At 40.1% G+C, this 25,315-nt stretch overlaps 2 protein-coding genes across 2 annotated transcripts; both read right to left on the bottom strand.

The window, feature by feature from the left end:
* Positions 1 to 1,547: 1,547 nt before the first annotated feature.
* PRELID3B (PRELI domain containing 3B) lies at positions 1,548 to 8,880 on the bottom strand. The gene is made up of 6 exons (XM_024195918.2): positions 8,732 to 8,880; positions 7,817 to 7,985; positions 6,107 to 6,196; positions 5,382 to 5,452; positions 4,038 to 4,140; positions 1,548 to 2,223 (listed from the first exon to the last, which is right to left on the bottom strand). Exons 1-6 carry the CDS (start codon positions 8,761 to 8,763, stop codon positions 2,104 to 2,106), a joined length of 585 nt encoding a protein of 194 aa, XP_024051686.2. The 5' UTR covers positions 8,764 to 8,880; the 3' UTR covers positions 1,548 to 2,103.
* A 1,119-nt stretch (positions 8,881 to 9,999) lies between these two features.
* On the bottom strand, positions 10,000 to 18,294 carry LOC112103913 (aurora kinase C-like). Its single transcript, XM_024195903.1, has 7 exons — positions 18,147 to 18,294; positions 16,839 to 16,896; positions 15,876 to 16,067; positions 14,124 to 14,262; positions 13,498 to 13,646; positions 12,283 to 12,457; positions 10,000 to 10,173 (listed from the first exon to the last, which is right to left on the bottom strand). Exons 1-7 carry the CDS (start codon positions 18,292 to 18,294, stop codon positions 10,000 to 10,002), a joined length of 1,035 nt encoding a protein of 344 aa, XP_024051671.1.
* Positions 18,295 to 25,315: the final 7,021 nt, after the last annotated feature.

The raw sequence follows: 25,315 nt of genomic DNA, 5'->3' as shown, positions 1-25,315 counted from the left end.
CCATGTGTAAAAAAAGCCACAAACCCTAACGGATTTGAGTTGCTTTTACAAATGTACTAACAAAGTCTCTAATTAAAATTTCATAGGTTTTAAGTAGAAAAAAATATTAAATTTTAAAAAGGTAAATTTTCTTTTGTTGCATTATACACACACACACACACACACACACACACACACATATACTTCTATATAAAATCTTATTGAAGTTTGTGTTCCCACTATATTGAGCACTGTTAAACTAAGAAAAGATCTAGTTTTGTGTCACTAACACAATATTCAATATGCAACTTTAGTATCACAGAAAAATGACCTATAACAAAAAATACTAAACAGGTGACATCTTATATTCTGAAAAATGACACAAAACAACATATGATTAGGATTAGGTCTGAAATGCCAAATGGACCCTTATGGCACCAGAAGTCAGGATTTCCGACCAGTAAATCATCAGTGCAGTTTCTTTAATGCTACATTTTGCACTTTTCCCCCACACTGAAGTGTGCGTTAGGATTTGTCTACACTGGCACTTTACAGTGCTGCAACTTTCTCGCTCAGGGGTGTGAAAAAAACACACCCCTGAGCACTGCAAGTTTCATCACTGTAAGGTACCAGTATAGACTGCACCAGCGCTAGTAGCTACGCCCCTCGTGGAGGTGGGTTTTTTAGCTGTGCCATGACTACACAAGCCATGTAGGCAAGCCAGTGTAGACAAGACCTTATTTTATGAGATTGATTCACTGATTCCAATGGAATTACCTGCAGAGTAATATGGCACTTGACTTCAGTACAGTTGGCAAAAATCTGACAGTTAACGATAAGCTGTGGGAACTCAAGAATGAGACAGCACCAAGAATCTGTGGCCAGTACCAAGAGACAAGATTATCGAACCCTCTTATAAATTCTGATTCCGGTCTTTCATTTAAAAGCCTTGTTTGTAAGCAGACAATTATTTCAATAAGATATAAAAAGAGGCACACAAAGCATTACATAGAAAATTAAATGCAAAATACTGTGTTTAAATTAAAGGACAGCCAAATAGTCCATGATGCCATGCTTAATGAGTATTTTTGAAGCATGATTAGGCAACATTTTAAACATGTTTAGCAATGTAACAACTCCTGTAAACATATGAGGAAGTATCTCAGTCTCACTTCTACAATTCTATAAAGTTCCTCTAACATCATCAAGGAAGTTTTTCTTCTGAATTTCAAAATACATTTCTACTTTTCTATGAAGCTTTAATGGTCTACAAAATTACATGTTAAAATGCACATGTGGTTACAGTACCCTTCTACATAGAGGTTGTTTTCCTTTGTATTGTGATGGTGGACGAAAAATAAGTAAGCACATAGGGCTAAATTCTTCCCTCAGTTATTGGCATGTAACACTCAATTTCATATTTCAAGGACAGAACTTGGGCCTCAGCAGGTAAGTACACTATTCAAAACTATGACTTTTCTTGTGAGTTTTAAGATGCTGTTTGATGGATATAGTTAACTTTAAAAATACCGTTTTAGCTCAGCTATCCAATAACTTTTTAACAGCAGTTTATCAAAACAAGTATTTTTATACAAACATTCATTTATACTTCAGACTTCAAGTAATAAAACTTCCATCTAAATCAAGTTATATCATTCAACTGCCCAAGACAAACATAACACCAACTTTGCTAGAACAAGCCATTTTGCTTAATTATGGGCTTGGTCCCAAAAGAGGTAGAGTCCATGAATCAAACCACTAAATTCCACCCAAGTAGGATTCACTAACATGTCAATCTCCCGCAACATCTGCAATCTTACCTAGGATAAAAACTATTTTATATAAGTGTTCATTAATTACAGGAATGAGCTCTGAATGTTAGGAGGTTATTTCATTTGAAACAAACGTTCAGTCCAATGGAACTAACATGTTAGTGAAGCCCCAGCACATAACCTTCAGTCACAAGAATTTGTAACTTCTCTCCAAGTTTTAATTTAAAAACTACCTAATATACAAATATGCCTTTAAATAACAAATATAAGAATAAATATATTTCAACTTGGAGAGAAGTTTTAGTTTGCTTATTTCACTTAGACCTATTAATTGATATAGCTGTATTCACTATTATTTCTCTACAAATGCTGCCGCTGCCATAGAAGTCCTCATGCTTCCTCTTGCTGAAGCTGTGAACTCCTCAATTTCAGCATTCAATTTACTGATTACCCATTCCAATGCTTCACGGCCCTGCAATTAAAAAACAACAACAACACTTATTCAAATATTTATGAAGAAAGGAAAGGTTTGTAAGTAAATGGCCAGGCATCATATTTTCTTGAAGACTAGCTAGAACAAAACAGTTGAAACTGGCCCTAGTTTAAAAAAAAAAAAAAAATAATAAAATTCTCTGTACGACAGTCCTTAGAACTATGATGCTGTCAACATCAAGGACGAAGCTATGAGAAAGAGGAAACAGGGCATTCTCAAGAACAGGACCAAGGCTTCAGAGTTTACGCCACAGGAGATTAAAATTATCACAAATATTACAGCCTTCAGAATTAAGTGAAAACTCACTTCAGTTTCTCTCTCCTACAGCTGCAATAAAAACCACAAGGAAGAAGACAAGGAAAAAGGTATAGAAAAAAGGAAGAGAAAAATCAGAAACTGAATAGTACAACAATGAGAAAAGAGAACATTTACATAAAAACAGTTTAAAAAAATTCACGTGACTGACAGATGGGAAGGCAAGGAGGAAAATTAGGTCTCTAGCTGTTCATAGATTTGATTTCAAATTCTTTGGGAGACACTCATAACTAAAATGATGGGCACTATTATAAAAACTATAAGAGAGAAATATTAGAGGGGCCATAGATAAAATTGTTATAAATGGCAATAAAATTATCCAGTTTTATCTTCTTGTCTCTGGCACCAGCAAATATAATGTCATTATATTTTATGGCTGAAATTTATCCCCATGCAGGAGGCCCACACAAAGCCTTACAAGTCCCTTATTCCCCATTTTAAAAGAAACTATACCTAAGCTGTCACATGAAACAATGCGCAGAGCATCTTTGCACTGAGGTGAATACTATGTGAAGTAGTATTTTCTTTAATTAGGTTTATATTTACTGTCTTTTCATTTTGTCTGTCCCAAAGTTCTGTATTCTATGACAATATCAAAAGCTAGGGGTGACAAAGACCATTCATATAACTAATAAATTAAGTTTTAGCAAACCAAAGTTGAAGAATTTATTTTCTATAAAACTCAAGATGTAAATTAAATGAGACCTCAACACACACTGTTTCAACAAATAAAGCGAACAACCAAAGTACCAAGGAAATAAGTGCAGCTTTTCATTTTTTTAAAAAAGATTTTCTTTAGTTTAGCGGTGCTTAAATTATGATCTGCAAAGTTGCTTCTGTCAAGCCTATGCTTCCCAACTGCTGTAGCGCAGTCCATGACCTGTTTGGATTTCCAGAGGCTAGCTGACCAGTTGCACTAAAAAGAAGCAACTTTTTGCATCTGCTTCACATCTGCCGGATGTAAAATTTTGGATGGCACTTGAACTGGAGGAATTAAACTGATAAGAACAGGTACTACGCTTAATCTTAAACATATAGAACAGAACCAAAGTTCAAAGTGACCTGGAGATGCCAGCCCAGGCAGCATGGGGATATTTGGTACTAATAAATATACAGTCAATGAGGGGAAAAAACCCTAAAGGTTCACAGAGAGATGTGATCAAGCAGCCACACCCATCATGCTAAAACGTGCTTATTTTCCTTTTGTCATCTTAAATGTTAGGACAATATTAACAAAGTGCTATTATTACGCTAGGGAAGGTGCAGAATCAGGATTGAGAGGTTGAGCGTGGATCTGTATTTTAAGAAGTGATTCACACTACGATCCCTTTTGAGAAGCCCTGCTGTATCTTTTTCAAAAGTAAAATAAATGTAAAAAAAAAAAAAAAAAAAAAAAAAAAGGCCTTTTTTTTTTTAACAACTCCACAAATCAAGAAGCCAGAAATCATAAAGAACATACATGTAGGAGTCATACTTACTTTATTCGCATTGGAAGAGATAGTGTTTTCCATTAATCCTTCTAGATAACTGCTGACACTGACACCTTTCACAGAGATTATTGCTTCTTGAGTCAAAATGGTTCTGAGTAAAGAAAAAAAAAATCACTTTATTTTTTCACATTATAAAAACAAGTAGAGTATTATTTATAAAAATAGCCTCCCCCGCACCCTTCCAAATGCCCTGCTTCCACAGATCTACCTGGCAAAATTGTTTCTCTCTCTTGCTTCTAGAATGCTGGAACAGAAAAGCATATACACACTTCCCCCCAATGGCTAATTGTTTTGAAATGGACTATGTTGCTGTGAGGCTGGGTGTGCATGATTCTCTGGTCCAGCATTCCAGAAATAAGATACAGTAATTCCCACCCACCCACAAATGTCCCTTACTTTTTCTTGAATCCTTTAATTCTCCATAGTAAAGGGTAAAAGAGGGTCAACATGGATCTGCAGAGGGAATACATTCAAAGAGAGAGGTGACTTGTTTTCTCCCTTATGACATTGCCAGGACATATTCCCACTGAGAAAGACTAACTAGCAGCAACAATTTTCCAGGAGGGGGCTGTGGAATATTTTACTAGCTACAAAATGATAACACAGCTCTCCCAAAAGGAGCAACTAATCTGATCTACAATTACTTTAGTCATTCTAAAAGAAATCCAGATGCAGACAGAGGTGTATGGTCTGTGTGCACTCAGGTTGATGGAAAGAGGGGGGGAAAGAAAAAAAAAAAAGTAGAGACCCATGAAATTCCTTTTATTTTATTAAACAGTTTTTCATTTTATTTCCCTGCAATTTTGTGTTATTTAATTTTATCCATTTTATCAACATGGGGGGAGGGGTGATGGGTCTTGCCGAGGGAAGTCACAGAGCAAGCCTGCCCTGCACTCACCTGGCAGTGGCATGACGACGACAGAGGGGCGGCCGGGCCAAACCTGAAATGGCACTGAGAAACCATGCACCAAGTCGCAACACCCCAGAGCAAGGAGCTGGGCCCAGCCCCATGGGATAGAAGCCATAGCTGCAGGGTGAGTTTTTTGCTTCATGTTGTTTTTCATTTTATTTCATATTTGTAAAAAACACAGGACTCTGGAAATGAGAGACAGTTGGGAGACCAGGGATTTTTATACCCTTCATTTTAAAATGCTGAAACAAAGGGGCATATGCTCACTCCCTGAACAGCTGCTTTGAAATGGACTCCACTGTCATATGGAAGGGCATGCAATCTCACAGTGGGGATTTGCGGAAGCAATGCCATTAAGGATAATGTAAATTTATTTTACTCTTCTAAGGTGCAATCTTGAAGACAAATATACATGTGCTTACTTTTCTGGCTCTTGAGGATGTGGTTTATAGATAAGCCTCTCATCTACTGATACCAGATTTGTAAATGAAATCTATGGAATAAAATGAGTTAGATTGTCGTCACATAAATAAAAAAAATTCATTAAGAAGATGAAATAAACACAACTAGAACAACCTAAGACCTTAACACTCAAATTTTTTACACCATCCTTCTATGTGGTATTCTACTTTATTATTCTAAAATTACAGCTGAAATACTATTTAACAAAACTGGCATAAACATATACGAAAGAAATAAATCCTAAAGTTCAAGCTTGCTAAACTACTTTTTCTTCTTATGTCCTTCAACATGGACTGTCAAGGAGTGTCCGGGGAGGGGGAGGAGAAAGAGGGATAGCTCAGTGGTTTGAGCATTGGCCTGCTAAACCCAGGGTTTAACAATGACCATGTACAAACGATATACAGTACTGAGCAAAGTACTACACATTAAGGTAGCAGCAATACTACAAAATAATTTTTGAAACAAAGTGGGATGCTTTGTATATGCTAATCACTAATCATTTCTAGTGCAGGCATTTCATAACAAAGCTGGCAAAAAAGTTCCTTTACTACAATAGGCTGTTGAGAATATGAGGTATGCTATTTTCAAGATAAAATTTTCTCTTTCAAACTGTTTATACAATTTAAACATGTCAGTCAACTAATGACTTTTTAGCATTATTGATTAAAGAAATTACAATACTTACGTTACTTGACTTAAGTTCCATTGTTTTTTTCACAGGGTCAACTACAGAGTGTTCCTGAACGTATGTCTTTGTTCTGCAAGCACCGATGAGCTACAAGAAAGACACCCAAGATTATACACACAAACACACTGCAATAACTATTCTGAAAAGTTTAAAGATTTGTATTTACTTTTTTCCTTTCATTTCAACATACACCTCTACCCTGATATAACACGAATTCTGATATAATGCAGTAAAGCAGTGGTCCAGGGGGGCGGGGCTGCGCACTCCAGCAGATCGAAGCAAGTTCGATATAACGCGGTAAGATTTTTTGGCTCCCGAGGACAGCGTTATATCGAGATAGAGATGTACTATGGAATATCAAAGTAAACATTACTATACTGAATAAAGGGTAAGAAATGCAACTAGCCTTAAAATGACAAAGTTGGTATTTATTTCCTGCTTAAAATAGGTATAATTTAATTCAATTTATTTAAAAGAAGACCATCAGTTTGAAATCTATCAATTAAAAAAAAAAAAGCTAGAAGTCCCACTGTTCTTCCCTCTGACAGTTTTAAAACCACATGCTCCTATTAAAAAAACTTCTCACCCATTATGCTGCAAAAAATGATTATGCAGGGGAAAGGGTGAATTTGTCCATAGACAGTTGTCAAATATGCAGGGAAAAATAAAATAATTTTTCTATAATTCTTTTCAGTTATAGCAACTGTGTTACTTTTAACAACTGCAGGTAAAACAGTTTATATTGAAATGTGATTTAAGTTAACATCCTTTTAAACTTTGGAAAAGTATGCAACAGTCTAAACTATATTATCTACTGCTTACAGAATTCTGTTCAACATTTAAAAGTAATATCACAAAAAACCCCAGAAGAATGCTATTTTCTCAACTAGATGAGAAATAAGTGGTATGGTTTCCCCAAGTCCAACCTTATTCTTCCAGAACATAAAATAGGAGCACTAGGTATTAAAAGGAAATAATACTACTCCCTTCCTCCCAACCTTTGTCTGTCTTGTCTAGTCAGACTGAATTTGGGGCAAGAACAGTCTCTGACAATGAGTATGTAAAGTGCAACAATGGGATACAATCTTGATTTACGGGTATTTAAAACTGATAATAAGGAAGCATGTGGTTCTTCCACCAAGCTAATAAAGAAACTCATCATAAGGAAAGCCATGGAAATACATTGGGAATGATTTATGTACCTTTCAGGACCAAAGTATACTACAAAACTTCTTCAAGGATCAAACCATAGTACAAGAATGTCAGTGTACCTGACAATCCAATAGAAATTTGCCATTTTTAGGAATAGGACACCTTAAGAGAACAGCTGTTAACCAGATTACTTGAAAAGCAGCAGCAGTAACCAAGCAATAAGATACAAGAGTTGTTGCTGCAAGCAAAGACATGAAAGGTCATATTGGGCTTTACCTCCACCTGCCTACACAAAGCAAGAATTAGATAGAAGAGCAGCTTCTGTGCTTCAGGGTGGGTAAAGTTACTGCTCCTTCCTAGTGCTACAAGGACATAAATAATTGTAAAGGAGATAGGGACATGGGATGGCACTAAGGAATCGTGCAGTACGTATGATCCCCCAGGCCCTGTGTTGTCCCAAAAAGAGCTGGATTGTAAATTATATACGGTTTTGATTATTTCTAAAAATGAGATAGCTCATATGTACTCTCTCAAGTCTTGTAATAATGTACTTACTGATTTTACGATAGAAGGCATCCCCCATTCTGTACTGAGCAGTCTATGGCTATGCAACTTTCCACTGGGGTCTATGTGTCTGTCTAGTACGTCAACTCCAATCACACTAGGGTTCATGGGATTTGGGTATTTCTGCATAGCAGCTGTTGTAACTGTTTCCCAGGGGTGGCTGACCAAATAAATCAAAATTAACACATTTATAAATTACATACATTAGTTTGTCAGACTTTCTATTACATCATGAAAAAGATGCAGTTTACAGTTTGCTTTAAAAATACAGGTACAAAACATATTCAGTTGAAACAATACATAAACAAACCAAACAATTATTTGTGAAATACCAGAGTATCGTAGATTTCTTAATTATTGGCTTTATTGTAACAGAGCAGTTCTCAAACTGCGGGTCATGACCCCTGGCTTAGACTTGCTGGGGCTTGGGGAAGCCAGAGCCCCACAACCCTAGGCAGCGGGGCACAGGTTACAGGCCCCCTGGCTGGAGATGAAGCCCCTGGGTGTGGGTTTTGACCCCTTCCTTGCCCGGGGTGGGGAGGCTCAGGCTTTGCGCCCCCACTCCACCCGGGGCAGTGGGACTGAGGCGGACTCAGGCTTCGGTCCCCCCTCCTGGGGTCGTGTAGCAATTTTCGTTGTCAGAAGGGGGTCACAGGGCAATGGAGTCTGACAAGCGCTTCCCTGGGCCCTGGGTCTCCGGGCCGCGGCGCTGAGGGAGCGCCCTGGGCAGGGGCTTTGCCTCCGCAGAGCGCCCCCCCCGTCCCAACGCCCGCGGGTCGCTCTTCACACCGCCCCAGCTGGGGAACAAGCCTCTCCACGCGGGCCCAGGCCCGACCGGGGTCGCTCACCCCCCGCACAGCGCGCGCGCGGCCCCGCGGCCGTTGCCCGCCTTCGCCCAGCCCTTACTCGAAGACATGCTCCGAGGTCCAGATCTTCATGGTGCCGGCGGTGACCGGCCCGGGGCGGGCGGGCGGGCGGTGCTGCGGCCGCGCGTCTCCCCCTCACGCGGCGCCCCTGCCGTCCCTGCGAATGGAATGGAAGCCAGAGCCGGCGGCGGCGGCGGCCCCTGCGCCTGCGCCGTGAGGAGAGTGGGGCGCTGGTGGGGGGATGGGGGTGGGTGGGAGACTCCCGTCTCCAATCTGACGCTCTTGCGTCAGTGTGACATCAGAAGGGAAGCGCCACCCGTCGGGAGGACACGCAGCTGGCCACGTGCTGCGCTGGCGCCCCTCCCCAGGCAGGCGCGCGCGCCGGCGACTGTCTCGTGCCATAATTGCACTCAGGACGCATGCGTACGTAGAGGCCGGCTAACCCTGCAAGAGCCTCCCCCCGCCGCCATCGTGGGTGTGTCTCGCGCTTGCGGCTGCGCAGCCTCGGAACTGACTCCCGCCGAGTCACGGAGAGTGTTGCTCCCACGCTGGCCTGGCTGGGGGCGGTGGGAGGCGCGTGGGCATCCTCGGGCCTGCAGGCGCGCGGGGCCCAGCGTGGGAGGGGAGACAAGTATCTTCAGCATTGCACGGAGGCGGTTCGCTGTTTACCACCCGCTCGGGCCCTGCGCTGCAGAGGCGGGCAGGCAGCACTTGTCCAGTCCGCGCTTTGCAGCACAGCTCGCTCGCCCTCTTATACAGCCAACCCCACTGTCCTTGCGCGGCAGCGTTATGTGCAAACTAGAGGCAAGGGGGGAGGGAGGGTTTAACCTACTGCAAAGTTAATGGACTCCACACATGCATAGGTTAAAAAAAGGAACCTTCTGCATCGTAATTGCTCTTAAGCATGAAGGTGGCAAGTGCTCTCAAAGCTTGTCTTGAAACATCAGATTGAACGGGGGGAGGGAAAGCCCAGTTATCAAATTAAATTTATACAAAAAGCAAACGACTGCAGTTAGGGACAGCACTTGCTTTATGGCTAAAAGTGAATTAACCCCTATCCATTTAAATATATTACATTGAGGACAAGCTATTTTCCCCACCACCTCTCTCCCCTGAGCCATAAGACCTACACTAGTGTTTTTTGATTTCCAGCATCACAGAAAGTTCTCTACCTTAGTCTAATACTCCCCACTCCTGTTCATTCGGATAAACAGAATCCTAACCGGATTTAAAAAAATCCAGCCATCTCAAAAAAGCACAAATAGTCAATATTCCAGAGTGAGAATGTCTTTTGTTGGAAGTACGAGTTTATTGTTCAGCTGCTTTATAAACTGGTGGGAAAATCCTCCTTGAGTTCTTCTTAACCCATGGATGTTTTATTATTTCTTTGAGAGACAGCCTCAAAGAAGGAGTGCGCTTAAGTGTTTTTGAAATAAGGTCCTTAGCACCATCAGGGATCCATGTGGGAAATGTGAATTTAACCTGGGGGGAGGGGAGAGGAAAAAAAAAATATTAGTTCCACAAGGTAACAACAGGTATGATGCAAGTACAATGAATAGTATAATATCACCTAGGAGCCTGCGTCATGGACCAGGACCCCAATGCACTAGGTGCTGTACAAACAGAATGAAGGGGTTGGGGAAGATAGTCTTTGCTCGAGAAAGCTTGCAATCGAACTATAAGACAAACTGACACAGGAGACAGCACTGGTCAGCACAATAGACTGTGGTCTCGACCACTGCTCGGTGTCTAGTGTGCCAAGTTTTTGTAGTCTTCACAGCTACAAAAAAGTACTGCTTAACAGGTAATGAGTGATGTAACAATATTACCAAAGCCAGGTAATTCCATGATAGTAAATTAGTGTCTTCAAAAAGACTACGAAAATGCAAGACTGTTACTGACAGTTAAGATTTGGAATGCATACAAGTCTGATAGCGTATAGTTGGGTTATGATGACAACAACTGAATTTCACAAAGTAAGATTCTTTGTGTGCTCCAGAATTACATTGTAACATCTCCTATACCAGATCATTGTCAGAGCAGCCACAGAATAGATCTAATCACAAGAACTTTATCCGATATACTTTTAACCCTGATTAATGTGCAAAATAAGATCGATGTTTCTGGCATAATACATACACTTCCAATTATCTGTGATACAGTGTGCACATTAGAGTCACACAGTCAAGGACACTAGCTGATAGTGTTCACTGGAATAAGTTGGTTGGCTGCTTAATTTTAAAGAGTCGTTTTGTACTGAGCAGTGTGGAAGACAGAATTAATGAAGGAGAGTAATCTTCATTGAATAAGGCCAGTATTAGAACCAACTGGTACATTTTGTATCTGTATCCCTAGTCTTCAATATATTTATCTACATTTGTTCATCCCCCTCCACCATGTCAATTTTGCAGATAGAAAAGAAATTACAGCCTCAGTCTTGCTCCCATTCAAATCAATGGCAAAATTCCAGTAGATATATGGGTACAAGACAAGGCCCCAAATCTATATCCAAGATGATCCACTGTTTCAAATTAGGTAGTTTAAATCTTGTCACCACTTTTCACCCCAAACTCCGTACAAAAAAGGAGCAGCTGTCTGAAACACATCCAACACTAATTTAGATTTAACAGTTTTGCCATATGTATTGCCAGTTGAAGTACCATAGTATGTGTTTGTGCTATTTTTAGTAACTAGGTAGCATAATTGATGAGTGCTTCAGTAAAAGGGAGTGCCTCACATTACTATTTAAGGACTCTTGTTGATTTAAGGATGAGTCCATGTGCTCTGAAGGCATCTTTATCTAACCCTGCTCAACTACAGACTTTGAAGAGGGAAATGGTAAGGGCAAGAAAAAGTAACCAGGATTTTCTCGTAATAAACAATGTTATTTTGACATTGTTCTGAAGATTTTAACTGGGAATGTCAGGGATCCTAATGAATACAGAGATGGTATCAAACAGGATGCCCAGTTCTCTGTAATGCACTCTGACAGTGCTTTAACCAGTCATGTTTGAGGCCAACAAAATCAAAACCCAAGCAGTGTCTGATTCTAAAGAAGAGAATTTATTGGCCTGGTTATCAGTGGTGCTGACAGTTGTGGGTTCCTAGTCTAATCTTTTATATGATTAGGTTATTTGTAGGCTTGCCAGAATTTGATTTTTTATATAATTCAATAAGTATCAAATGTTTAAGCTTTTTTCCATTTTTATCAATTTAAATTTTCACAGTTGCAGAAAATTGGGGGGTGGGGGGAAAATCAGACAATTTAATGACAGATGGCGAGATTCAAAAAGTTAAAGTGTTATAACCATTAAAACACAAGTTGTCAACATCAGTCAAAATATACAAAGTAAATATCCTTAAAGCACAAAGTTCTCAAGCAGCATTTTTCGTACTTTGCCTATCTGTAAACTTTGATCATCATCAATTAAGCTATTATTTCATTAGTTTGTGCGTACCATGAAATCAGCTTTCCCTGATTTAAAAAAAAAAAAAAATCCTTCCAAGCCTAATTATTTGTTTGCCTGTGGGAGGTGGTTTTCTTTGCTCTCAAAACCAAGTAACCTCTTCCATGGATTTAGGAAAGCTTACCTCTGCAATTCTTTTGTATGTTTCATTGCGGGTGGGTGCTTCAAATGGCGCATACCCCACAAGACACTCAAAACATAGAACACCAACACACCAGACATCAACATTTTCATCATGGGTTCTCCCATCAATCATTTCTGGGGCAAGGTAATCTGTCGTGCCACAAAATGTTGTCCTCCTGTTTAAAAAATAAATCACCGGTCATTTTGTTGCATTAAAATAAGGTAGAGTAAATTTATCAATAACTGATTTATTACGCACATCCACACCCAATTTAGAACTTTAGGGGCCAGATTTGGACCCACTAGAATCTGAGCTGTTTTGAAGATCTTGCCCTAGGTAGGATGTCAGCTTTGTGGCCTAGGTGTGGGGAAAGTAGATTAGCTTCTGTCTCAATCCTAGGAAGTGCTTTACTTACCCAGCAATTAACCTTCTGACCAATTAAGGCCCAAACTTTCAAAATTGTGTATGCAAGCTGGGTGACTCTGTGCATACAATTTCTTAAGTTTCAGTCTAAAGGAGTAGTTTTGATTGGGGACTAGACATAACTCCTGAAGCCAGAGATCTAGATTAGGTCAAACAGAAGCTACATGAGGGGTTGGGCTGCAGAGTCAAAAACATTCTCTTAGTGCTTCATGAAAGACAAGAGGCACTTATATGGCTCCATGACAGTAATATTACAGACTATAGTCTGTGTCGCAAGAATCTTTGGGAAAAAAATAAAGATTCTAATATCTAAGAAAAGCCATATGCACTGTTTTGCTTTCTTTCCTCAAAGTGCCAGTCAAGGTGTAGAGATAGCCAGCCTTGAAGGAGAGCTTCTCTCAGCTGTTGGTCCTGGGGCTGCCGACAGACCTCTCTGCTCATGCTGTCTCAAGGACCACGTAGGGGAAGCAAAGCAGGGCACAAGGACTATACTTTTCATGCCTTTGTAGAGGCCAGGAGGATTCATTTCAGTGTTCAAGGGACCACACAACCGTGAACCAATCCTGCTCCTCCTTGCTCACCATCAGTGGTGTCACAATCCAATGATTGTCCACAGTTCATTTCTTTGGAGACAATTATGTGGCATCAGTGAATCAAGATGAGAGGATTAGGATATTAGACAGATTTTTACCAAAATGTTGTCAGTGGAGGAGCTGTAAATATAGGACAGTCGAATAGAGACTGAGTCCATATAGTAGTGGTCTTACAACTGAAAAGAGGAGTCAGACTCACCTGAGTGACGGAGCATGCACGGACCAGCCAAAGTCTGCTAACTTCAGTTCCCCTTTAAGTCCTAGCAGGAGGTTTTCAGGCTTGATATCTCGGTGGATCACTTTCTGAGCATGGCAGTATATCAGAGCATCAGATATTTCTTCTATATACTGCAGAATGTGCCACACCCAAGAGAATTATACAGTCAAACACAGTTTATGTAGTGGTTTTCTATAGGAAATATGATTTAGCCATTTAGTAAGTTAAATACAAACCTTGTTGTGGCTCAGCAGTGAGTGATTTGGTTTGATATTTACCATGTTTGTTTTGATATTGCTTGTAAGAGTTGCGTAGAAAGCTAATGGTAGTACTATATAAAACCAGGGATGGATGTACTGAACCTTTGAAGATTAGAAAGAAGCCTTGCCACATCTTGGCAATTCCTGGCTCTATCCAGGAACTGAAACGTTGGCAGTCACACGAGATACTTTGTGAGCAAGATATTTCCAACTAGTTTTACTTAGGCAAGATGATTTGTTCTGCATACAAACCCAGAGCGTATGCCTACAGTACATACATTATAGTAGTTCCAAGATGAGATTCCATTCCCCTTCACAAAACATAAGCAGCATCAACACTTTACTCACCGTGGCAGTTCTAGTCTCCTCAAAATGCTCATGTTTTTGCAACTCTTTGTACAGCTCCCCTCCTGGAGCATATTCCAACATCAGGTAGATCCGAGTTCTGTCGTGAAAGTAGTTATAAAATCTCAAAATATTTGGATGCCTAAAAAAGCCAGAAAGGTCACGTTTGGTAGCTGAAAATCAAACAAGTATCACAACACTGAAGCCAGATGTTAAGCTAGTTTCTTGATTCCTGCCACCACATTCCTATTCAGTTGGATCAGGAGTGTTATGAAAGCTTGCACATGTGGGAAAATAATAATCCCATAGTTTAGTTGGTCTAGTGATTAAATGGATCAGGTATGTAAAAAACAGACGATACATTACTAACAGAAGGACAATAGGACAACTGACGTTAAGTAGCATTGGCTGCTGATTTAACAGGAGTAGAAGCCATGCTGTAGAAATGGTGCTTGTTATTTCAGAGGTCTGGGGGAGGAAGGCTAGAAAATTCCCCCCAGGGTTAGTGTGATGGATTTGAAGCGGCTATGTGACAATTTATGAATGCTGTATGTGACCTGGCTTTTGGCATGTTTACTGCACTGAGTTTATTTGATAATAGGATTGTCAGGAAATGCAGGAAGCCAGGACAATTGCCCAGATAACAGACTTTCAGCAAGCACCCAGGAATATGGACTTTAATGTCACTACCCCCACTCTTCTTGAGCTACCTGAATTGGTTTAACTAGGCTCAGAAAACACAGGAGAACAATAAGACTTGGGGCTGGATAAAGAGTCACTCAAGAGAGGGAGGGTTAAGCCAGGCTCCAGAAGTTGAGTGTCTGGGTAGGTCTCTGCTAAGGGACAGCAAGCCTTTAAGGCAAGACAGATATGTAGGTAGCCCTTTTATTGCTTTAACAAACCTTTGTCTTATGCTTTGTTCATGCTCTTAAGATTAAATTCTTTCCACTAGTCACAAGCTCCCAAAAGGGAAGAACCACAGGTACCTAAACCTACTTGGACCTGTTGGGGTGAGCACAGAGAATACACAGGGTATTGTCGCCTAGGAGTTGGTGGGAGAAGGGCACAAGGCCTAACACCTGAGGGGGTGCACTCAGCTCAGAGAAGGGCTCAGAGGCACAGTTAGCCTTGTAACTGCGACAGTCAGGAATTAGGTTAGTCAGAAGCATGCTGAGATTGGCACAACTGAACCACGTTAGAAATCAAGACAGCAAGCTCAGCATCTCAGCTTTCCCAATGAGATCCTCTTTAGTTCACAACTGAACCGTGATCAGAATTAGGACCCTCAAGATTCTAGCCTTAAGTAGACAACTGAAAAAGGCAAAGGAACAATTTCTTGAGGGCATGGGGGGGGAGAGTGAGGCCCACCAGCAGCACACCATTTTGTTTGCCGTATATTTCTTAGAGGATAGCAATTAGTTTGTAGGGATAGATCTCAGAGATTTTCCTCACCCATATGACAAACTAATGAGCAGGACTACCTTCTTTCCCACCTCTCAAGTTCACCAATTCAGGTTAAGTTGTTTCTGAAGTAAGGTAATCACGTTTTCCACTTCTCTGTATCACCAAAAAGGCAACCCAGAAGACTGGCTCCAGTTTGTTGAGCTTGCCACTAGGGTGGTCTAGAATGAACTGCAGTCTGGCTTTTGCTAAAGTGGAGGGTGCAAAGACTAAGTCAGCCAGGGATACCAGCATTCCTCAGGCTGTAAGTCCCACTCCATGGTTATTTTATTTACTTTCAGCACAGGTTCTTACCTGAGATGACTCAGAATTTCTATTTCTCTTCGGAGCTGGTGCTCCAATTGTGATTTCTCCAGGGCAGACTTGAAGATGACTTTTAGGGCTAGGATGAAGTGGGTATTTTGTTCACGAGCCAAATAAACGGTTCCAAATCTACCTTTCCCAAGTGGCCGCCCAATTTCAAAGTCATCAATGCCCCACATTTTCCTGCATGCAGTACAAGAGTCAGTATTAAAGTTATAACATTAGTAATTCCCAGTAAATGGAGAAATATCAGTCAAATTCAATCTTAGTGTAAAACAGATGTCACTGCACCTGCTTAGCCCTATCATGAAGGTGTCAGTATATTTCAACATGTTTAAGTTTCCTATTGACTACATTTAGATATTCGATAGAATAGAAGTGAATGGGTAGACAAAGTTACTGAAGACAGTCAACACAGCCTAAAACAGAGCCTTTCCCCAGTGTAAGCCCTCCATGCTAAAACAGTCCTACTATTTTAGCAAAGTAAAGGTGTATAAATAAAGTCTTGGTAGACTCAATTCTAATCACCAAGTTACTTGAAAAAATAGGGCTCAGGTTATCAAGGTCATACATGCACCTGTATGTTCAGTTGTGCTTAATTTGCATATACAAATGGAGAGTTGGATACTTGACTGCCCATTCATGCTCACATCTGCCATGATTTCACATATACGTGTCTGCACTTTTGCATATGCACATTTCTGAAAAAATCTAGGCCTTAGATACTATTCTCTACAATGTAAGATATAGAGAGTTCTAAATATCTTAGGGGAAAGGCCCTTTAAATATCTGTATCTTTTAAACCCAACTCAGGAAATCGGCAAGACAATTCTTACACAGAAAAAAGCTAGTAGTTTTGTAGTATCTAGAGGTTTGGGATGATCTGGAGACTTATACAGCAAACAATATTAATGCTCCAGAAACAGCATATTGAGATATTTTCTGAATAGTTACCTGGGCAGCTGAGAAACAGAGGTACGTTTGGTGTCCATTTTTGAACCATCTTCCTCGTCTGTAAAACAAATGCATCAGCTTTAGAACAGAAACTGTGTCTTTTTATGCTGTAGCTTGTAGAGTGGATCTGAGAGCTTTTGGATGGATGAATGGGGGAAGGAAGTCTTCACTGAATAGGAATTCTACAGTGAAAACAGACAGCCCTAGGAATGTTTGGACATAGTTTTAGACATCATGTCACCCATTAATTGTGGTGGCAATAAAGTGCAATTTAAAACAACAGGATGAAGATGGAAGGGGTGGGTGAGTAATGACCAGAGCCCAGAGGAAAAACAGTTATTGCTATCTCATGATGGAAGGGGACTGAAGAAGCTGGCATGCCCAGGCAACTCTTGCATCCTTGAATAGGAAGATGATCACTGAAACTACCAGCATGTTTAACGTAAGAGTCAAGGGGGAATATCAGACAGTCCTTAAAGGAAAATTGCACCTAATTTTATTAATCAGTCTAAAGGTGTGTGGAGTACAATAAGCATCAATTATCTCTGGGCCAATTTCTGCCCCTTGGTACATGGAGCTCCAGCTGACTAGGAATAAACACACCATTAAAAAAAAAGTTTCAAAGGCTCATTTGTATCTTTGTAGAAGGTCCTATGTCTTTTGTACCATTAAATACGGAGAGTTCTTTTTAAGGCTGAACTGCCCTTTATGTATTACTGACACTTGTATTGTTTCTGCATTTCTTTATCAAATAAGAGACCATGAACTGGGAAGCAACACTTCTTTGCTCAGGAACCCATTGAAACCGAGTTATTGACAGGGTGGAGCAGCTTATCCTTGCCCGGTTTGTTGGAGCTCAGCTAGGTTACTTTTGACCAGGTGAAAAAGCACCCTTATTTCAGTTACTTCTGCTGTTGTCACCTAGCTTACAGGTTTTTTGAAGCAATGAAAGTATTTCACAAGCTTCTTGGTGCACATAAACTCCTTAACAGTGGAAGTTATAGGACTAGTGCCTACATTTGAAGCTTTCAGAGCCAGTCAAGTCTCAACCAGATTTTTAATGGAAGTAGAGAATCCTATTTCACCCTCACACCACCAAAGAAGTCACTGGCCAAATAACTGCTGGATTACTCCTTGACCAATTTCAGCTCCACTACCTTGACTCTATCTTTTTTGAAGTTATGGTTGAGACTGTAAGCAGTTCTTTGGCAAGTGGGTGACCCCTTCAGGATGTCTGGGAACTGGAAAATTCCCAACGCCACATAACCTGTGGGATGGGTCCAGCTATGGTTTGAGTAAGTAACATACCCTTAGACTCTGATCCTGCTTTGGCTTTACTTATGATATTCTTGATTGTTGGAGAAGACGGCCCCTTGCAGGAAAACACTGAAATGCAGGAACTACTCAAATATTTTCTCATGTTCTTCTGGTCCACATCTGAGCTGCTTACAGTCATTGGCTTTGGAGACAACTTCAACAGTGAAAATCCAAGAGACAAGGTTAGATTAAAAATTCTTTGGGGCAGGGACTATCTTTTTCTTCTTTGTCTGTATAGTCCACTGCTCTCTTCACCTGGCTGTTCTCCATTGCCCCTTTGATTTAAATGCCTGCCACAGCCCAACCCCCACCCTAACATCTCACTTTCAGGAAGTTTTCTATTAGCATGGATATAAGAGGGTAAGAGGATGAAACTAGAATTCTTTGGCCTCCATGCTGTTCTCAGAAGTGGTTACTGATTTTGGGTGCCTAATTTTAGAACAGCCCCAATTTTTCAGCACCCTTCCTCTGAAAAATCAGGCCCTTTTAAAGTGTCCCAAGCTGGGTACCTATAATCACATTGAAATCTCAGGCTATCCTTTGCAAGCTGCTATGTTCCTCCATTAGTCATCATGAGCATGTAGCAATTTTACCCAATCACTTACACCTGGTAAGATAGTTAGACCAGCTCTCATTTAATCAGACACATGCATTTCACAAGAGCTGAGGCTTTAACAAGAAAATAGGCACACCAGTCACACAGAAACCTGCTCTAACAAGTACTTTATAGATATCAAACAGACCAAAGCTTGGCCAGAAACTAAGCTGCACTTCTGTAGTTTTAGGTAGACAAGTTATTATTTAAGAACATTTTGTAAGAGATTGCCCAAAGGCATTAAAACCTTCTAAACGAGTATTTTAGGATTCATTAACATATGTACTAAGCGAGTACTAAGTTTTATTTCTAATACAATAGTAAAATATACCTATATTAAAACATGAATGTCCACAATTAAGGGTTTTTGTGTGTTCCAGGACCCCTGATAACTTTCTAATGAAACCAGCTAAAATAAAATAAATAGACCAGATTGGCAGCACTCCACTGGCTCAGGGCACTACAATAAGGCTATAGATCTAGAGATATGCCTGGATCTCAGTTCTGACCTTCAGTAGATTCTACTCACTCTCTCCCCTCACCAGCTAGCATTGGAAACACAAATTAGTTCTAAAAGCTCCCTTTATACAGAAGGCCAGGGTCATATGACCTTAGGCCTTAAAGTCAGACTCCCCACATCTGATTTCTAAATTGTGAAACTGAGGCACAGAGGGAAACAGTGACTTGCCCAGGGTCACACAGTAAGTCAATCACAGAGCCAGAAAAAGGATCCAAATCTTGTTCCAGGCCTGTGCCTAATGTTAATATAATATAATTAGATTTAGAAATGGGCCAAGGAAAGAACAGCGCTTTAGGGAAGATTGCTTTGATTTATTACAGAGCAATAAATTACAGATCTTTACACACATGCTTTGAATCAGCGCACAACTTAATGCACTATATAAACCTACATAAAGGCAGAAAAATTCCTTTTCTGATGAATGAATTAATATTTTGCAAAGTGTTTGGGAATCAGTGCGACAGGTTAAAAGCTATTGTATTGCTCATTATTATTAGCAATGGACCAAATCCCTGAATCTCAGCATCTCAAACAGTGTAGGGGTAGGGTTGGAATCTGAACCCAGAACTAGTTCTCAGTTTTGAGGCCAGCCCTGAGTTCTACAGTCTTAAATCCCAATTCTAAATTTTAAGTAATCAGAATCCAATCCTGGATTTGAATGTCACAGTTCATCCGTCACTCTAGGACAGGCAAACCCATGACATCAAAACTGAAAATCCCAGTATCTGTTGATGCCTGTGCACATTTCTAATCACAATTATATTTATATATCAATGTTAGGCAGCAACTGCCTGGGAGTGAGGAGACCTTGGGGCTGTTCCTGTCTCTGATACTGATTCATGGTGCGACTTTTGTCAACTAATTATCTTTCTTTGTGCCTCAGTTTTTCCACCTGCAAAATGGGGATAATGATTCTTACCCATCTTTGCAAAATGCTTTGAGATCTACAGGTGAAATAAGTGTTATGATTATAATTAAATTTAGTGGTTTCTCCAAGTGGTCATAACTGGGAAATATGACAAACCGGAATTACCTGGGGAAAGACACCTCTCCAGGGGCCAGTTATAGACTACCTTGTATACATGTTAAGGCCATGGCCCTGCAAACACTTGTGCACACACTTGAATAGTCCAGTTGAAATCAATGAGACTGCTCCTAAGCATACAATGAAGAATGTGCTTAAGTTTTTGCAGGGCCAGGATCTAAGTGCTGTAATTTTATAGAATATATTTTTTAAAATATTATTTTTCAGTCCTGGGCAAATTAATTGCAGTATTAACAATCTTCATGATTTTATCACCAACCTTGTGATATTTAATATTTTTTTCTCAAAGCTCCAACTTCTGGAGATGTTGTTTCATGAGAAGCTCAGGGGTGGGCTTTGTTTTGTTTAAGCAAGTTTCTGTTCTTCACAGTTGCAGAGAAAGGCCGGAAAATATAACCCAAATGCACGCTAAAGCTCAGAAATCAAAAGAATGTCCCATTTATCATTTGTTAAAAATCCCATGATTTCTAAGACTATCTCATGATTCTTCTGGCCCTAATTCATGATTTTTGCCTGCCTGGGTTAGCAGTACAGAAATTGCTCCACATAACATACTAAATATTGGCAAAACAGTTTTTAAAAATGCATTCGAAGAACAACATTTGTAAGGCTACCATGAACTGAAAACACCAAAACAATATTTCCTTTCAACTTGAAATGGCTTACACCTGGGCGACAAAGCCCATCTTTTCATAAGGACGTTAAGTAGGGTGTGGGGTGAGATGGAGCTATGTACGGGCAGTCCTTTGTTTATGTGAGCTCATTTTTAATTTATGGAATAGGTGCCCAGAGCACTGGATGGGCAATTGTAGTTGTATTTGGTACATATAAATCAATACAGATACCAATCCATTGCTATGTAATCAAGCCATCTATTTCCAGCATTGTTGAGCACCTATCCTCATAGCATTTAAGCACCTGTATGGAGCCTGCAGACTGTTGGAAGCTAAATCTTTCCTATCAAATATAAGCTTCTAACAAGTGAGAACATTAAAAGTAAGTTTAATAAGAGAGTCTATATTAGGGTCCTTGCTCTTGATTGCACATTACCTTTATGAGCAGCAGAGTTAATACTGAGTGAAAATCTTTACAGTTGCAAGGAATCTTCTCAGCTCTTCAGCTGAGCTGGAATTTTGCATGGAAAATCCTTCACTTCTTCAAACCCATGGTGCTGGCCCTGACACTGAGCACTGCTGTTCTTTGTATTTGCATTCTATGTTGAGGGAGCCTGAATGCCAAGCCAAAACATTCTGTGGAGGAGAGAGGCTCCCTAGACAAGAGGATTGCAGAGGGCTGGATCTTCTTCAGCTTGTAGCACAGTATTGTTTTCTGAAACAATGCACTGTGTCCTGATTCATGGCCCATATTTACTCAGAGGAACATAGTCAACTACAGGGTCACTCGTGTAATTCATAAAGCTTTGTTCTCTATTTTGGGATGGGGTCACCAAGCAAACAGCCTGTCTCACTGCAGAATTGTATTTTTCATTTGTGACAGGGGAGGGTTTCCTGAAGAGTTGTCCTCTGTCTCCACCTGGCATTAAGCAGTTGGCACTAGAGTTCCAGCACTCAGCAGTGGGTTTTGTTATTTGCTGTTCACAAATGGGAGAGCTACTAGAAAGGTACTGGAAACGGGAGAGAGTACAGGAGTTAGGTAGCGGACATATATTAAATGGATATTGATCAACTGAGTGATAGATGCCTTCCATGTTAGAAGCAGCAGAGAGTCCTGTGGCACCTTTAAGGCTAACAGAAGTATTGGAGTATAAGCTTTCTGCATCTGACGAAGTGGGTATTCACCCACGAAAGCTTATGCTCCAATACATCTGTTAGTCTTAAAGGTGCCACAGGACTCTCTCTTGCTTTTTACAGATCCAGACTAACACGGCTACCCCTCTGATACTTGACTTCCATGTCAGGTATCTGTGGTGCTACAAATGCTGGATTCTGAACAGATATATAGATATACATTTCATTAAAAACTATACTAAAAGAATGTTATTTAGGTTTCAATGTCAAGAATTCAAAAGTTAGGAAATGCCAGATTTAGTATTGCCTCTGCCTCTTGATTGTGTCCATCCTGTGCACTGATGAGGCAGGAGTCCCATGGGAAAAAAAAACAGTATATGATCATGTCATTGACAACAGCATCATAATGTAAATGCATAGCAGGGCCGAACAAAGGTTATACACAGGTGTTAAGGCTTAATTTAGTTTCTGAACCACACTACAATTAAAACGTGCTATAGAACGTATTGTCATTACTAAGCAACAGAGGGTCCTGTGGCACCTTTAAGACTAACAGAAGTATTGGAGCATAAGCTTTCGTGGGTGAATGCGTCTGATGAAGTGGGCATTCACCCATGAAAGCTTATGCGCCAATACTTCTGTTAGTCTTAAAGGTGCCACAGGACCCTCTGTTGCTTTTTACAGATTCAGACTAACACGGCTACCCCTCTGATAATTGTCATTACTGTTTCTTATGCTGTTCCTGTTTATTGCTCTTTACTGGCTTGAATGTCTGATGTCGGTTTTGCACACGTAAACACATACAAAACCTCAATCATTACTCAGTCATTGAGGACTTTGTTTTATTGACATTGTTAAATATATTTTTTAATAAACTGAAACTAAGTATCACTTAGCACTTTAATAGTGCTTTACATATCCAAAGCACTGTACAGATATTAACTACTGAATCTTCCCCCAATCTAAAATGGTTTCATGTTACAGTTAACTAGACGTTCAGTCTTCCTAACGGTATAGAGAGTACACTTATAAAGTTTGCAAACGAGACCAAGCTGGGAGGGGTTGCAAGTGCTTTGGAGGATGGAATTAAAATTCAAAATGATCAGGACAAACTGGAGAAATGGTCTGAAGGAAACAGGTTGAAATTCAATAAGGACAAATGCAAGGTACTCCACATAGGAAGGAACAATCAGTTGCACACATACAAAACGGGAAATGACTGAGGAAGGAGTACTGTGGCAAAGGATCTGGGGGTCACAGAGAATCACAAGCTAAATATGAGTCATCAGTGTAAACACTGTTGCAAAAAAAGCGAACATCATTCTGGGCTGTATTAGCAGGAGTGTTGTAAGCAAGACAGGAGAAGTAATTCTTCCGCTGTACTCCGCACTGATTAGGCCTCCACTGGAGTACTGTGTCCAGTTCTGGGCCCCACATTTCCGGAAAAATGTGGACAAATTGAAGAAAGTCCAGAGAAGAGCAACAAAAATGATTAAAGATGTAGAAAACATGACCTATTAGGGAAGATTGAAAAAACTGGATTTGTTTAGTCTGGAGAAGTGAAGATTGAGAGGGGACATGATAACAGTTTTCAAGTACATAAAAGGTTGTTACAAGTAGGAGGGAGAACATTTTTTCCTCATTAACCTCTGAGGATAGGACAAGAAGCAATGTGCTTAAATTGCAGCAAGGGGGGTTTAGGTTGGACAATAGGAAAAACTTCCTAGCTGTCAGGGTAGATAAGCACTGGAATAAATTGCCTGGGGAGGTCATGGAATCTCGTCATTGGAGATTTTTAAAAGCAGGTTAGACAAACACCTGTCAGGGATGGTCTAGATAATATTTAGTCCTGCTTTGACTAGAAGGTCTCTCGAGGTCCTTTTCAGTACTAAGATTCTATGATTCCCTATTTCAAGTTCCTTGTACTCCAGTATATCACCACGTATGGCATCCTTTCTGAGTCCAATCTTGACATGTGTCCAAACCATTGCAGTTATCTTTCTTAAATCAATTTCTTGCCATAGCCATTTTCTTATCACTACATTTTATTTTCTGCAGTGTTGAAAGTCTCAATATTCCCTTCAGCAAGTTCATTTTTACAGTCAACATCTTATATTCATCAGCTTTCCTCATACTCCAACATTCTGCCATGACAATTGTTTCATATACATTGATTTTGATTTTTATCTAAATGTCTTTAGATTTTCAAATCTTACAGAGTTTTCTAAATGCGACAGCAGCTAGTCCAAGGTTCCTTTCTATGTCATCTTCACAATTCCCATTCTTCGATACTAAACCTCCAATGGACACAAATTTTTCCACTGTTCTAGTTCTTTGTCTCCGACTTTTATCTATGCCTCTTCCCCGTCTTCCTATTGCCACAGACTTTTGTCTTTGCCACACTGATCTTCAGTCTGAATTTTCTGCCTTCCCAGTCTACCTTGTAAGTTATTCTCTATAAATCCTCCTTAGTCAATGCTATGAGGCCAATATTGCCTGAAATCTATGCTTATTCACTATCCTCCGACATAACTCATGTCATGTCATCTTAACTAGGTGTACTTCATTTAATTTTTACTGTACAGTATTTGAAAACAGATCTATTTGCCTATCAGCCACTAGAGGGCACAGGGATGCTGTGAATACCATTGATAGAGCTAGAATGATGCCTTTGGAGAGGTGATAACATGTATAAACATTATTTATACTGGTTTATTCATGATCATCCCAGACTCTACCCACAGCAATTTTTTTGGTGTTAGCCAAATTGTTTTGTAACCCTGCTGGCTGGGAGTTGTTTTATAACTAGTAGTTATAAAACAGCTTCTTTCATTGCCTTCTCTGGCATTTTCCTCTTGTTACAGAGCACCTATTCCAGAAGATAATTGCTTTCTGTTGTCTGTTCTGGCCGGTCATTCCTATATATTTCTGGAGTGAAACAGAAGTGATTTATAAGCATAATAAAACACACTCACACACACAAAAATCTAGCTGTAGCCACAAAAAAGGTCTCCTAAAGATTGTTGACAAGTGCTTTAATCAGCATTTCCCTTCACAGTTATAAATATCACATGAAGTAGGAAGTGACTTGATTTGTGCAAAAACGAATCCAATATTTTTTTAAGAGGGAAGAATATTACAGGCCATTATTATAGTGCACTCTCTAAATGGCCGAGATAAGAGATCTAAATGTATGTCACTGGCTGTTTTCATTTCTCAGACTTTGGGTTTTAAATAGAAATCATATGAAAA

Source organism: Terrapene carolina, unplaced genomic scaffold, assembly GCF_002925995.2.
Source record: "Terrapene carolina triunguis isolate 2854851 unplaced genomic scaffold, T_m_triunguis-2.0 Scaffold130, whole genome shotgun sequence".
Taxonomy (NCBI): Eukaryota; Metazoa; Chordata; order Testudines; family Emydidae; genus Terrapene; species Terrapene triunguis.
This window is presented reverse-complemented; position numbering and strand designations above follow the sequence as displayed.

Excerpts from the sequence above, each read along its gene's own strand:
- PRELID3B (XM_024195918.2), bottom strand. The coding sequence starts at position 8,763 with ATGAAGATCTGGACCTCGGAGCATGTCTTCGA. Across the intron at positions 7,986-8,731 it reads ACCTCGGAGCATGTCTTCGA|CCACCCCTGGGAAACAGTTA; the intron begins GTAAGGGCTGGG and ends TTATTTGGTCAG. Across the intron at positions 6,197-7,816 it reads TGCCTTCTATCGTAAAATCA|CTCATCGGTGCTTGCAGAAC; the intron begins GTAAGTACATTA and ends TCTTTCTTGTAG.
- LOC112103913 (XM_024195903.1), bottom strand. The coding sequence starts at position 18,294 with ATGACTGTAAGCAGCTCAGATGTGGACCAGAAGAACATGAGAAAATAT. Across the intron at positions 16,068-16,838 it reads TCTGTTTCTCAGCTGCCCAG|GAAAATGTGGGGCATTGATG; the intron begins GTAACTATTCAG and ends TACTGCATGCAG. Across the intron at positions 14,263-15,875 it reads GAAATTCTGAGTCATCTCAG|GCATCCAAATATTTTGAGAT; the intron begins GTAAGAACCTGT and ends TGGCTTTTTTAG.